Consider the following 15,030-nt stretch of genomic DNA (forward strand, 5'->3'; position numbering starts at 1 on the left):
GCCAAAACTCCATGAAGGTGTTGTTTGAGCTTTCACACCTGCAGAGATGCTTCCAAGGTGCTCATCTCCCCTTGGGACAGAAAATGGAGAAAGGAACGCTGGAATTATTTCTTCTTGAGTGCTGTGGAATCCCCCTTTACTAGACAATGCTACCAGAAGACATAACTGACAGAGCACCACACTCTCACCAATAAAAAATTACAGAAAACTAGAGCACATTTAATTTTTCTTTTGCAGTATTTTATTTTTATGGGAATAACTTCTTGAGGCAAATCTGATACATCTATCCAAGTTTAGTGGCCAGTTCTTTAGCCTTGGCTTTTTCAAGCTTAGCAATGCGGGCCACTGACTTCGGCCCCAGAAGATTGCCACCCCAGTGACGACGAATCTGGAAGGAAAAAAGATTGCACACATGTCAAAGTGACTTACAAAACTTACAATTAAAATTTAGATTAAATGGTACAATTTGAGGATTCACAGCAATAACCTGAGTGTCTGCTTTTAAGTACAAATTAGATGCAAAAACTACTACTGGAACAGAGACTCAAATCAACTCCACTTCCTACATTACAGCTGTGTTCTAACAAGTAGTAACAGTTTCAAACATTGTAGTACTATAGACACAGGCTCTGGAATATTGCTAACAGGATGTAACCCAATGGTGGCTCAAGTCCTTTTCTTTTCTCCTGTGGGCATTTATGGATTCTCAATCATGTTATCTTGCCCAAAATATTTTTAAATGCTACCAGCTCAGTGGGTCAACATGATGCTGCTGTTCACTAACATTATTTCTGCTACACCAGGAGGGAATTCTCTACACAGGGCTGAAATGAATTTTCATATTGGAGGCTGGTAGCAAGCCATTTGTGATTTCAGCAAGCTGGACAGTGGTCATGCCACTGCAAGGGAGGGGGGCACTTTCCAAAAGCCGACAAATTAGTCAATATACCCACAGACCCTATAAGCACAATCTTACCTCATCGTATCTCTCATTGTAGTTGGTCTTGACAGCTTCCACGAGTTTAGCTAGAGCTCCCTTGTCCTCGCTGCAAAGGAGAAAGCAGATTCAACAAGTCAGCAATTAAGTCTGAGTTATCCAAGTAGACTACAATTTAAAATACTGCTTTAAGTGCCACTTTTCAGGGCAACGTTCTCTTAAGCGGCCCCACAAAAGTTCATTGAGCTTCAGCAGTTGTGTTCATTCAATTCACCATGGCCAGATGTGGAAGGAGGAAAGGCTGCAGCTTTAGCAGCTGTTTAGCTTGCAGTTAAAAGTGTAAATGCCCCAAACCACACCAGCCTCTTCGGTTTCTTCATTTGATTTAGAAAATAGGCGAAAAATGTTTTCAGGGCTACTTACGGATTAACCTGAGTGAAGGCAACACAGGTACAGGTCTTTCGGTGGACAAGGCGGCCCAGCCTTGCCTTGCCTTTGATGATGCAATAGGGCACTCCCATTTTTCTGCACAAGGCAGGCAGGAAAACTACCAGCTGGTTCAGAGAGGGGAGAAGAAATGCTTTAAAGCTGGCAGTGATTCAGTTTTTAATACAATAGGAATGAGGAACTGTGGCTCTCCAGACTTTACTGGACTCCCATCAGCCCCAGTGGTTAGGGATGATGGGAGCAGGAGTCTAACATCAGTTCTTTCCCCATCCCTGCTTTACAACAAGGGCTCTGGCAATTGCTCAGGGTTAAAAAGCTCGTATAATTTTGCTCTTCACAGATAAGGGTCAGGTGAAGAAATTCAAACATCATTGCAAAAGCCATACCCTGCTCTATAAAGAGTCAAGTTTGAAGATTTGTTAACAGGACTCAGTGATGTTTTCCAAAGTAAGTTGTACAGCCAAGCACATTTCAACAGTCACCATAGTGGCCTGGCAACATTAAGAATTATCTAGAGAAGGAATGGGTGACCATTTTGTTCAAGTTAAGGAAAGAAACAGCAGAAAACACCCGTGCCTACAAGAATGCAGTGGCTGCTATTCATTAAAAAAAACAAAACTACTTAGCAGCATAAATCTGAGCTTTCGGGTACAAGACCCCGACTCTTGCACCTTCTTACCTCAACGGGGTCTACATCGTGTGCGATCACCACCAGCTGCGCCTTCTTGTTCTCCACCAGAGTTGTAACGGTGTTGACACCTACAGAAAAAGCCAGTTACTTTAGTGTGCTACAAAAGTTTATGTTTTCCCATGTAAAAAAAATAAATCCAGAGCTCCCTGCCTGTGGAAAAGCACAGTGGCTCAAGTGGTGTTAACAAAGCACCAAGCTGCCAGCTTTTCCTAGCCATGTCAAAGAATAGCAGAGGAAAGGCCTGCTACCGCTCAGGGTTAAAAAGCTCGTATGTTTTGCTCTTCAGTCTGCAGTTCAGGTGAAGAAATTCATACATCATTGCGGTAGCCAGTGTGATGCAGTGGTTACCTGGGCAAAACCAGGGTTCAAACCCCAACTCAACCATGGAGCTCACTGGGCAACCTTGGGCTAGTCACTGTATTTCAACCCAACCTACCCTACAGCTTGTTTGCGAGGGTAAAATGAGGAGGGAGAGAACCAATTATGCCATTTTGAACTTTTTGGATATCAACACAATAAATAAATATGGCCAGCTGTCCAAGCTTTCAATCAACCAGCTTAAATGTACAAATATAAACTAGGAAGGTTACCTGCTCTGAGCACAGGAGGCCTCTTGGTAGGTACATCGCCTTTCCCTGCAGCCTTTTGCTCTGCACGGGCCAGCAGCCTCTGCTTCTTCTCTTGCTTCGTCTCAGGCCTGTATTTGTGGGCCAACTTCAGAAGCTGAGTAGCTGTGGAAGACAACTAGAACCGTTCAGAGGAAAGCCTCTCTAACACCATGTTCCCATTATCCCCCTTCCCTAAAGGACATGACTTTTGTGCATCAGCGATCTTGGTGGTTGGGAGTCATCAAGGAAGCTCAGATAGCAAATATTTTGCTAGCATCATCTGCACACATAGGAAAACCCTTTCTCACTATAGCACTGTGTAAAACTAGTTGCCTCTTTTCAGCAAGCTCCCAAAACATGGGGTGCACATTCAATTCAAGGAGTCTGAGCAGCTACCCCACTTTCTTCTGCAACCCCACCTTAGAACCAAGGAAAGGAGCCGGCCTTCACCTGTCTGGCGGTCCAATGCTTGAGTGAACTGGTTAACTGCTGGAGGCACCTTCAGCCTTTTGTAGAGGATGGCTCTTTGGCGCTGAAGTCGGATATAACGAGGCCATTTCACAAAGCGAGTCAGGTCCCGTTTGGGCTGAATGTCCTGCCCTGAAAGGCAGAAAAACAACTCAAAATAATTGCTTCCTTAGCAATAACTGGTTATCCTTTTTTATTCCTGGTTTTCAGCCCAAAGCAAAGGTGGCAGGAGCATCAGCGATCTTGGTGGATAAGATTGTCAGCAGCATCACTCAGATAGCAAATATTCTTTTGCATCATTTGCTCACAGCCCAGAGAAGCTTGGTCTTCCAAAACATAGTGGAAACACTAGGCCCTTCTAAATGCCTGCCAGAAAGTTTACTACTACATAGATCCTAATTTAGATAGAAATACACTGATAAATAAAACATATTTAGCGAGACAAGCAATTAATAGATCTGTGGAAACTAATGCTCCCTACTACCAAGGGAGAATTCACTTTCCTATCACCAGTGCATCAGAATTTCTTTCAATTAGACCAATTTTTAACATCTTTTGCTACAGTTATAATATGGATAATACTTTTTTGATACACATACTTTTACAATGTTTCACTCTAAGTTTTGTGTTGGATTATATAAATATGTTACTGGGGAATTTCAGATGATCAGAGGGCATATTCTTTTGAACGATATACCCCTGTACCTATTGCATGGAAAGTGACAACGGGACAGCAAAAATAGATTCTGCATGCCCTAATGGTGGCTAAGGGACTGATGAACTGGAAGAATAGTTTTAATTCTCCGTAATCAATAGCTTGATAACATGGCAATGTTAGCAACATATGAACAACCACTTATAAATGCACTTTCTTTGGATAATTATATTTGGAACGAGTTTATACAGAAAATACTAGGTTATTGATGAACATATCTGTAACAGAATAGTAAGGCTATACATTAGTCTTAATATGTACAGAAACCTAATTGAGTATTTTTCTTTTCTTTTAATTCTCGTTCACGTTTTCCTTTTCTTATCCCTTTTTTAAAAAATGAAATTCTTCCAATGAAATATCAATTTAAAAATTGCTACTGCGTAAGGCATATACAGGCATTTAAGATTTGATCCCTCCTCAATGATCAACTGATGCTTGTTTTAAATTATTTTGCTTTTAACTTGCTTTTAAATTTTCTTCAAAAATGCTTTTACTGTATGGTTTTATACTGTTGCAAAACCTCAGCGATACATTTCTAGGATGCAGCAGCACATAAATACTTGTTATAAATAGACAAATAGATAGCAACTAGTCAAAATGCAACAAAACCAGCAGTATTCCTCATGCACAGGTATTTTAGAGACAGGCGTGTATCTCCCACTTCCCGTGAAAGCAACTTTACTCCTATTCTGTTTAGGCTCCATAACGGATCAACAGGGCTGCAGAGACGCATCATTCCAACCCCCAATTCCTTTTCCAACTCACCGATGCCGAAGTTCTTGGGCCTTTTCTCAAAGAGAGGATTTACAACCTTCTTGGCCTCCTGTTTCTTGACCACGGCAGGGGCCGGAGCCACCTTCTTCCCCTTGGCCTTCTTCCCCTTGGGCTGCGTAAGTTGAAAGAAAGATTCGGTGAATTCTCTACCAAAAGCGGGCGAGCCGCACACACATCGGAGGCCTGCACCAGGCCCTGGCCCCCAAACCCGTTCCCCATTTCATCCGCTTTCCCAAATACAAGGCGCCAGGGTGTCCTGTGCCTCCCCTGCTAGAAGAAGCCCAACCATTAGCCCGTTTAGAGGACCGATGGCGGCGGATTGAAAGTCCGCCGCTACAACAGACACAACTCACCATCTTGGCTTCGGCTTCGAAAAGGAAGGGCAGGAAGCGCTGGGCGGGCCTTAGAAATCCGCGGAGCGGAAGTAAACTCTATAGTTATACGTCTATGGTCGTTGTGGCTTTTCACCGTAGTGATGCAAGCCTATAGGAGGCCGCTCCTCATCCATAGAGAATCCTGGTCCGTGCCTAGAGCGTAACCGGTTTATTGCCGGTGACAGTATCAAAGCGAGCATGCGGCTGCAAACCACGCCTGCGCACGAAAGCAGGCATGAGGAACGCGTGGACTGTCAGCCCCAGTCAGCGTAGCTTGGGTTCACGGGACACTTAGCGTACTCCATGCCGATTATGTTGTGAAACGAGCTATATGTTTAATTAATAATAAATAGTTCAGCAACATCCTTCTTTCCCCAACTGACCATGTCTGCCCAACGTTATTTCCTCACTTATTGCCCCTGTACATAAGACACAGATATTTGTGCAGTGATGTACAACAGCTCCTAAGCATGTACAGTGTGTGTTCCCATAAGTTTCTAATCAGAGTTAAAATGAAGCCCTACCCACCCCCCAAAGAAGCAAAGTATCCAAGGACACATGGCACAGCTTCTCTCCTAAGCTGTTGGGCTGCCCACGACCAAAATTCCCTGAGGCGCTTGTCGCCACCTGTCCTGTATAATACAGGATTGTCCCAAATTTGAATGTAAAACGCAACGTCCTATATTGAAACAGTTTCGTCCTGTATTTCAGGTCCGTCCCGCCCCCTCTCGATGCCAAGGATCCTCTCCAAATGCATGTATCCGAAAGGGGGTGTGAAAGGTAATGTATTTAAGCTCTGTGTAGCAAAGCACAGACAAATTTACAAATTCACGTGTGTGTATGTGTGTGTTACAAATTCCAGTGGGGCCATCCGGTTAGGCTGCAATGGATGGTAATGGATTGCTTTGGAGTCACTTCAGCACCAGTGGGGGGGGGGAATCACCCACCAAACACCCCTGCCTTGTCCTGTAGTTTGCTAGAATAGTGGCAACCCTAGCTCTGGTGGCTTGTGTTTATAAAAGAACCATAGGCAAAGTTGAGACTTGAGACTAGTTGCTGAGGCTGAAATCTCCACACACACCCCCCATAGCTGTCAAGCGTCCCTTATTTGGAGGGACAGTCCCTTATCCCAGCGCCATGTCCTGCTACTGTCCCTTAAATTTCCCAGGTTTCAAAGGAAGCAGCTCCTCTCCCTCCCTCCCTGCCGGCCAGGGAGGAGGGAGGCTCCAACTGTGTTGCTTGGCTGCCCAGCCCGCCCCCCTCTGGTCTCCTCTCACCAGCCTCAGCCCCCGGAAGCCCCTCCCCGCTGGGACTGGTGGGAGCCTTGGGCCCTTCCGCCACCATCCTCCTCGCGGCCGCCGAACTGGGCGTCTCTGCCTGGGGCCTCCCCTCTGCCCATCACCACCGCTCCCACTAGGCAGTACTGCTGCTGTGCCGCTGAAGGACCCAAATGAGATGGGCAGCCTGGCATGGTCTATGAATTGATGAGGAGCCTTGAGAGGAGAACGAGCCTTGAGAGGAGAAGTTCAGAGAGAGGAAGAAGAGGAGGCGGAGGCGCGGGCAGGTGTTCCAAGGGCTACAAGGGAAGGACCGCAAGCTCTTCTCCCATAGATTTGTAGTGGTAGACTAGCATAGATGGTCTGATCTGCGGGTTTACTTCAGGTGCTATTCCCCCCCCCGCCCCACCTGATGGAATTGAGAGCTGCAGATGGAGCATGAGAGAAAAGATACAGAACTGCAGCAGCATCTTCCTAGCTTGGACTTCGTTTTGCGCGAAAAGTGCTTGCTGCTTGTAGTCATTTAATTGCAGTGTTTCATCGGCTGGTGTCTTGAGCAGCAACCTCTGGAAACGAATGGCTAAAAACTGGAGATGTTCTCCAAAATTATCTGGTCCCTTTTAACTGGTTGACTAAAATCCCTTATTTTGGCTGCGTCCCTTATTTTCAAATCTGTAAGTTGACAGCTATGCCTCCCCCCCCCCCCCACCGCCTTCTCTGTTGTAAACTCCACTTCCCACATTTATGGAATGCTCCTCCTAAGGGATTTAAGGTCCCAGATTAAATCCCTAACATTTCCAAGTAGGGCTGGGAGATTCCCTGTCTCCATTCATGGAGAGCTGGTGTCAGTCAGTATATACAATACTGACAGCATACCCTCCAACATTTCTCTGATGAAAATAGGGACATCCCATTTCAAAATTTTTTTATTTATACCCGATACATCTTACTGGGTTGCCCCAGCCACTCTGGGCAGCTTCCAACATTTATAAAAACAGAAAAAATTGAAAAACTGCCTCCAGATGACTCAGGGGTAAGATAACTCCACACCCTCCTACATTTCTCCAATGAAAATAGGGACAACCGAATGAAAAGTGGGACATTCTGAGATCAAATAAAAAACTGGGCAGGCTTTTCTAAATCAAGGACAACCCTGGAAAATAGGGACACTTGGAGGGGGTTTTTTGGGGGGGGGGATAAAGATAAAAAATATTTTTCCCCAGGCCCAAGCTTCCCCCAACCCCAGCCCCCAGAACAGGCTGCTATCCACAAGCCTAGAGAGCCCGGCAGGAACTCTCGCCGGGCTCTCCAGGCTTGTGGATATCTGCCCGAAGCCCAGCTCAGCGCGCCCCAGGCTTCGGGGTGCAGGCTGCTGTCTGTGTTATGTACTGAAGTTCTCACCCTGGGCCAGCAGGGGGATACTGTAGGTAGTTTTCACTCAGGTCCACATCAGTTATTTTAGGCGGGAAACCCTGGGTTGTTGTTGCTACAATGTTGACAGCTGGCTGCCTATAAAAGCAGGCCGGCTGAGCTGTTTGCTGTTCAGTTTTCTGCTTACAAAATAAGGAGCTGCTTGGAGAAATCGCTGTGTCATCTGCCATGTCTACCCACTATTTAACTGTCTGCAAGCCTAGGGAGCCGGGCGGGAACTCCCGCGGGCTCCCCAGGCTTGTGCATAGCTTCCTGAAGCCTGCATTCACCCTATAGGACGCACACACATTTCCCCTTCATTTTTGGAGGGGAAAAAGTGCGTCCTATACGGCGAAAAATACGGTAAATATTAAAGAAAATAAGGAGGTTGGCTTTTGCTGCCCAACTCCCCAAGGGACTGAGTCCACTAAGTCCATGATTGGTCAGAAAGGAATGGCGGTAGGATGCACTGAAAGCAAGGCAGATATTTATTTTTCTGTTGCAACAGAGTTCCCTCCCCTCCTTGCAAGGAGGCAAGAGAGACCTAGAACAATGGTGCACAAGCCCCTATAAAGACTTTGAAAACTGCCCACCCTGTAGCCCAAGACCACCCCAGAAACATCATACATACATTGCAGAAGGTGGTCTCCAGCAGAAATTTGAGTGCATTGCTTCTTTCCTGTCTGCCAGAATACCTGATAACGCCTTACTGATTGCATTTTCTGGGTAGCCTAGCCATTCCTTTGAGATGGTAAATACTTTAGTTCCTGAATCTCCTTTTTACAAATTTACACCTTATTGCTAGCCTGCTCAGCTTAGCATAAATTTGCCAGACTGGATTTGCAGGGAGGATTTGCAAGTGAAAAGACAATTGGAAAGTTTCTCCCATCCTCCTGCTGCAGAGAAATATTTGAGGTCCTTTGGGGAGAGACAAAATGGTTTCAGGATTGCTCTCTTGTACTATTTTAGACATGTGGTTTATATGCTTATCTATGTATGTTTACCTTGTGCATTTATGAACATTTATGAATATTTATTCTATATATGCACCTGCCCGTTCTGCCTTCTTCTGGTTCAAAAGGGCCCATGCATTGATCACACATCAATTGAATCGCACACCTAATATGGTTCTTGCCTGTATATCAGAAATTGAATCACTCCTCTGCTCTTTCACATGCCTCTAGTATTTGTGTTACATCCAATCAACAACCGTTTCATTTTTATTGTCTACAAAATGGGAAAGCCACACTCATATTTTCAGCAAAATAACACAAAATTGACTTTATTCATTTTTTAAAAATGATTTTTATTGAAAATTTTCAAATATACATTTTCATCATTAAATATGTGATAGGAATTTTAAGGTCTTATATATATGTTAAATGTTCATAAGTGTACCAACCAAGAGAGGGGAAAATAGTGGAAGTGAACAGCTGGCTTCGCAAATGGTGTAAACAGGAACGGTTTGGATTCGTAGATCACGGACTGCAGTTTCTTGAAGATGGACTTCTGGCAAGCGATGGGCTGCACCTCACAACGGTTGGGAGGAATGTTTTTGCCAAAAATCTCAGAAACCTCATCAGGAGGGCTCTACACTGACTAATGTGGGGGAGGGAGACAGTGCTCCTGAAGGTAGGAGTCTATCAATTGGTGAAGATGATCATCCAAATGTCATAGACCAAATGGAGCAAACAGCATGTAGATCTAGTGGTGGGTGGAAAAAATCCTTAAATAAGAGACACGGGGGAATGATTAATGGACTTCAATGTCTGTACACTAATGAGGAAAGCATGGGAAATAAACAAGATGAGCTTGAGTACAGCAAACTAAATATGACATAATAGGCATCACTGAAACCTGGTGGGATAAGTCCCACGATTGAAATGTAATAATGGAGGGATACAATCTATTTCAGAGAAACAGACCAGACAGGAAAGGAGGAGAAGTGGCGTTATATGTCAGCGATGTGTATAACTGTGAAGAGATCCAAGATTTAGAACCTCAAAGCCAAAGTGAGAGCATTTGGGTCAAAATTAAGGGAGAGAAGAATAATAGTGACCTCATTGTGGGAGTTTACTATAGATCCCCAAGCCAAACAGAGGACATAGATGATGCCTTCCTGGAACAGATGGCCAAGCATGCAAAAGGAAGGGAGATAGTAGTAATGGGGGACTTCAGTTACCCAGATATTTGTTGGATGTCAAACTCAGCCAAGAGCATAAGGTCAAACAGATTCCTCACTGGCCTTGCAGACAACTTCATTGCCCAGAAAGTGGGAGAAGCAACAAGAGGAACAGCCATTTTAGATCTGGTCCTAACCAATGTTGATGACCTCGTTAGTGGGGTAGAAGTGGAAGGATCATTAGGCACGAGTGATCGTGTTCTTCTGAAGTTTACTATACAGCGGAAAGGAGCAGCCAAGCATACTAGGACTCAATTTCTTGACTTTAAGAAAGCCGACTTCATAAAACTTAGGGAAGTGCTGGGTGAGATCCCATGGACAGTAATACTAAAAGGAAAGGGAGTTCATGATGGCTGGGAGTTTGTTAAGAGGGAGATAGTAAAAGCACAACTTCAGGCAATACCAATGAGATGGAAACATGGAAGGTGCCTAAAGAAGCCAGGGTGGCTATCTAAAGAACTTTTAACTGAGTTAAGATTTAAAAAGGATGTGTACAAAAAATGGAAAAGGGGGGAAACCACCAAAGAGGAATTCAAACAAATAGCCAGCACGTGTAGACACAAAGTCAGAAAAGCTAGAGAGGTTAAAAGCAACAAAAAAGGCTTTTATGGGTATGTTCGTAGCAAAAGGAAGAACAAAGAAACAGTGGGGTCACTCAGAGGAGAAGATGGTGAAATCCAAACAGGGGACACAGAAAGGGCTGAACTCCTCAATGCCTTCTTTGCCTCAGTCTTCTCCGATAAAGAAAACAATGCCCGACCTGAAGAATTTGGAGTAAATGATTCAGCAGAGGAAACACAGCCCAGAATAACTAAGGAGATGGTACAAGAATACTTGGCTAGTTTAGATGTATTCAAGTCTCCAGGGTCAGATGAACTGCATCCAAGAGTATTAAAAGAACTGGCAGATGTGATCTCAGAACCACTGGCAGTCATTTTTGAGAATTCCTGGAGAACAGGCGAAGTTCCGGCAGACTGGAGGAGGGCAAATGTTGTCCCTATTTTCAAAAAGGGGAAAAGTCAGTCTGACATCAATACCAGGGAAGATTCTGGAGCAGATCATTAAGCAAACAGTCTGTGAGCACCTAGAAAGAAATGCTGTGATCACCAATAGTCAGCATGGATTTCTGAAAAATAAGTCATGTCAGACTAACCTGATCTTGTTTTTTTGACAGAATTACAACCCTGGTAGATGAAGGGAACGCAGTGGATGTAGCCTACCTTGATTTCAGCAAGGCATTTGACAAGGTGCCCCATGATATTCTTGTAAAGAAGTTGGTAAAATGCGGTCTTGACTATGCTACCACTCAGTGGATTTGTAACTGGCTGACTGACCAAACCCAAAGGGTGCTCATCAATGGTTCCTCTTCATCCTGGAGAAGAGTGACTAGTTGGGTGCCAAAGGGTTCTGTCTTGGGCCCGGTCTTATTCAACATCTTTATCAACGACTTGGGATGATGGACTCAAGGGAACCCTGATCAAATTTGCAGATGACACCAAACTGGGAGGGGTGGCTAACACCCCAGAGGACAGGATCATACTTCAAAACGACCTTGACAGATTAGAGAACTGGGCCAAAACAAACAAGATGAATTTTAACAGAGAGAAATGTAAAGTATTGCACTTGGGCAAAAAAAATGAGAGGCACAAATACAAGATGGGTGACACCTGGCTTGAGAGCAGTACATGTGAAAAGGATCTAGGAGTCTTGGTTGACCACAAACTTGACATGAGCCAACAGTGTGACGCGGCAGCTAAAAAAGCCAATGCAATTCTGGGCTACATCAATAGGAGTATAGCATCTAGATCAAGGGAAGTAATAGTGCCACTGTATTCTGCTCTGGTCAGACCTCACCTGGAGTACTGTGTCCAGTTCTGGGCACCACAGTTCAAGAAGGACACTGACAAACTGGAACGTGTCCAGAGGAGGGCAACCAAAATGGTCAAAGGCCTGGAAACGATGCCTTATGAGGAATGGCTAAGGGAGCTGGGCATGTTTAGCCTGGAGAAGAGGAGGTTAAGGGGTGATATGATAGCCATGTTCAAATATATAAAAGGATGTCACATAGAGGAGGGAGAAAGGTTGTTTTCTGCTGCTCCAGAGAAGCGGACACGGAGCAATGGATCCAAACTACAAGAAAGAAGATTCCACCTAAACATTAGGAAGAACTTCCTGACAGTAAGAGCTGTTCGACAGTGGAATTTGCTGCCAAGGAGTGTGGTGGAGTCTCCTTCTTTGGAGGTCTTTAAGCAGAGGCTTGACAACCATATGTCAGGAGTGCTCTGATGGTGTTTCCTGCTTGGCAGGGGGTTAGACTCGATGGCCCTTGTGGTCTCTTCCAACTCTATGATTCTATGATTCTACGTACCTAGATCAGCACAGGAAGACCGACCTAAAACCATTTTGATTCCCAAACTGAGCAAATGTTTTCTCTGCAAGGTCAAAGGAAAATATAAAAGCCTCCCCATTGTCTTTTCCTTCACAAATCCTGTCTTAAGGGCACATTTAAGATATGAATAGGGTGTGAGGCTGTGACCTGGCACAGGAACTAAGTATTTAACATTACAAAAGACTGGCCAGGCTCCCCAGGCAATCCAATCAAGTGACTATTAAACAGGTAACCTGGCAGACATTAAACAGGTAACCTGGTAAACAAACAACTCAGATTTCTGCTGTAAACCACCCTTGCTGTGATATAGGTATGATGTATCTTGGGGTGGTGGTCTTGGATTACAACCCTTCTGTGATGTATGTATGATGTATGGAGGGGTGGTCTTGAGCTCCAGGGCAGGTAATTTAAAATGTCTATATAAGACCTTGCGCGCCATTGTTCTGGGTTCTTCCTCCTCCTGCATGTGGTGAGTGAGGACCCTGTTGCAACAGATCAATAAAAATCATGCTTACTAGCTGCTTTGCTTCTCAATATTCTCTGGTTGGCCTCTGTTATTTTCTCCTACCAATAGGGAACCTACATAAGGACTCTATATGGGCTCTTGGATACCCCATAAGGAAAAAGGGCAGATTTTTGTTTACAATAAATAACCACCATTGTAATCTTGCATTAATCGACTTCCCTCCTTCCCCTTCCATGGTTCTTTAAATTTTCCAATATCTGCATACTCTAAAAGGAAAAAAATCCATTTGATTTAGTCCCCCCCCCAATTATCTCTCACTACTGTTGAATTTACCTTAATCCCACTAGTGTTTTCACTTGCTTAGAGTTATTTTCCCAATATTCCATTAAATTTTCCACTCTTCTTTATATACTTGACCTTCTTGCTCTCGTAGGCCTGTTAACTCTGCATATTCTATCATTTTGAGCTGCCATTTCTCTTTTTTAGGAACTTCTCTCACCTTCTAGTTTTGGGCTATCAAAATCCAAGCTGCTGTAATTGCATACATAAATACGTTTTTCTGGCTCCTGGGTACCTCTGTCTGCACCATTCCCAAAAGAAACGCTTCTGGATTCGGGTTGAATGTTTTTCTAACTAAAATGTTTTTTCCATCTCATTATGCGGTAATACCTCCGCGAACGTCCGCAGCAAACCCGGAAGTACCGGAACGGGTTACCTCCAGGTTTGCAGCTCATGCATGCGCAGAAGCGCTAAATTGCACATGCACAGAAGTGCAAACTGCTCCGCACGCGTGCGCAGATGTGAAGCTTTGCCCTGCGTCCATGGCTCCGGAACGGATCCCAGCCGCAAAACATACGACTGTATATAATTTCCCAATACCTTAACTAATCTGCATGCCCACCACATATGTAAAAATGTTCCTCCCACTTCTCTGCATTTCCAATACATATCAGATTTATATTTATACATCTTAGCTAACCTGCTTGGAGCTATATACCATCTATGTATCATTTCCCCATGGTTTTCTTTTAGTGTGTAGCACGCAATAAATTTCAAATCTTTTTTCCATACAGTGGTACCTCGCAAGACGAATGCCTCGCAAGACGAAAAATGCGCAAGATGAAAGAGTTTTCCGTTTTTTGAGTCGCTCCGCAAGACTAATTTCCCTATGGGATTGCTTCACAAGACGAAACGTCTTGCGAGTTCTTGCGAGTTTGTTTCCTTTTTCTTAAAGCCGCTAAGCCGTTAATAGCCGCTAAACCGCTAATAGCCGCTAAGCCGCTAATAGCCGGGCATCACGAGACGAAAAAACCGCAAGACGAAGAGACTCGCGGAACGGATTAATTTCGTCTTGCGAGGCACCACTGTAGTTTCTCCCAATGGTCAAATTCAATATTATGCCCTATATCTCTTGCCCAGTGAATCATTGATTATTTTACCAGCTCATCTTTTGTTTCCCGCTCCAACAACAACTTATACATTTTGGATAATAATTTTTCATTTTTTTCTAATAGGATTCTCTCAAATTCTGAGCTTTGGTCCACAAAAACATTTTTTAAATCTATCTTGAACCATTCATTTAAGTGATAACACTGGGGAACAAAATTTTTGTTGTATTGACACCAGCAGTTGTCACCTAATTTTGATGTGCTGATTTCGTATCTGAAGTTGGTTTTGTTCTGTACGCTCTAGGTTTTTTTGCAATTCATGTTTTCCACTTTTAACCATAATCTTTGTTTTTCACAATGCAAGAATTCAATATTTTATTAAACACATAGCCAAAGTAGTACAATATGAGTATAAATGTAAGTGACCTAGATCACATTGAACATGACATGTATAGCATTTAAAATGACGTGTATATCTATGTACAGTTGGAGGTATGCAAAAAAATGTATTCCATTGGGATACACAGTATACTGGGGAACAATTTTATTCTTTTTCTTTTGCATGAGTTTTTCAACTGTTCTTATATGTTCTTTCAATGCTAATTTCAAATCTGAAATCGATTTTCATGTACATGCTGCCTCACAGTATAACTGTAAAAGGTAAAGGAGGGTAAAGCCTCCTCTTTATTAACTATCAGAGTTTTATACTTAATTCTTGGTTTCTTCCGCCGCCAGATATATCTAGAAATATCTCTGAAGCAGCACAAGCTGTTGACAATCGGGACAGATTGGAATAAAAACATTTTAGATAATACATTCATTTTGATGGCTGAAATTCTACCCATTAGGGAAAGCTTCATTCTTCACCCCCAGCTCCAAAACTTTCTTAATCTCTTTCCAAACC

General features: G+C 43.7%; 1 protein-coding gene across 1 annotated transcript; it reads right to left on the reverse strand.

Moving 5' to 3' along the window:
- Positions 1-218: 218 nt before the first annotated feature.
- RPL7A (ribosomal protein L7a) lies at positions 219-5,078 on the reverse strand. Its single transcript, XM_083721113.1, has 8 exons — positions 4,994-5,078; positions 4,632-4,752; positions 3,134-3,283; positions 2,666-2,806; positions 2,064-2,143; positions 1,361-1,491; positions 977-1,046; positions 219-388 (listed from the first exon to the last, which is right to left on the reverse strand). The coding sequence occupies exons 1-8, from the start codon at positions 4,994-4,996 to the stop codon at positions 284-286; spliced, it is 801 nt and encodes a 266-aa protein (XP_083577239.1). The 5' UTR covers positions 4,997-5,078; the 3' UTR covers positions 219-283.
- Positions 5,079-15,030: the final 9,952 nt, after the last annotated feature.

The sequence above is a fragment of the Podarcis gaigeae genome (assembly GCF_964106915.1).
Source record: "Podarcis gaigeae genome assembly, chromosome: Z".
NCBI lineage: Eukaryota > Metazoa > Chordata > Lepidosauria > Squamata > Lacertidae > Podarcis > Podarcis gaigeae.

Excerpts from the sequence above, each read along its gene's own strand:
- RPL7A (XM_083721113.1), bottom strand. Across the intron at positions 3,284-4,631 it reads GCCCAAGAACTTCGGCATCG|GGCAGGACATTCAGCCCAAA; the intron begins GTGAGTTGGAAA and ends TCTGCCTTTCAG. Across the intron at positions 389-976 it reads ACAATGAGAGATACGATGAG|ATTCGTCGTCACTGGGGTGG; the intron begins GTAAGATTGTGC and ends TTTTCCTTCCAG.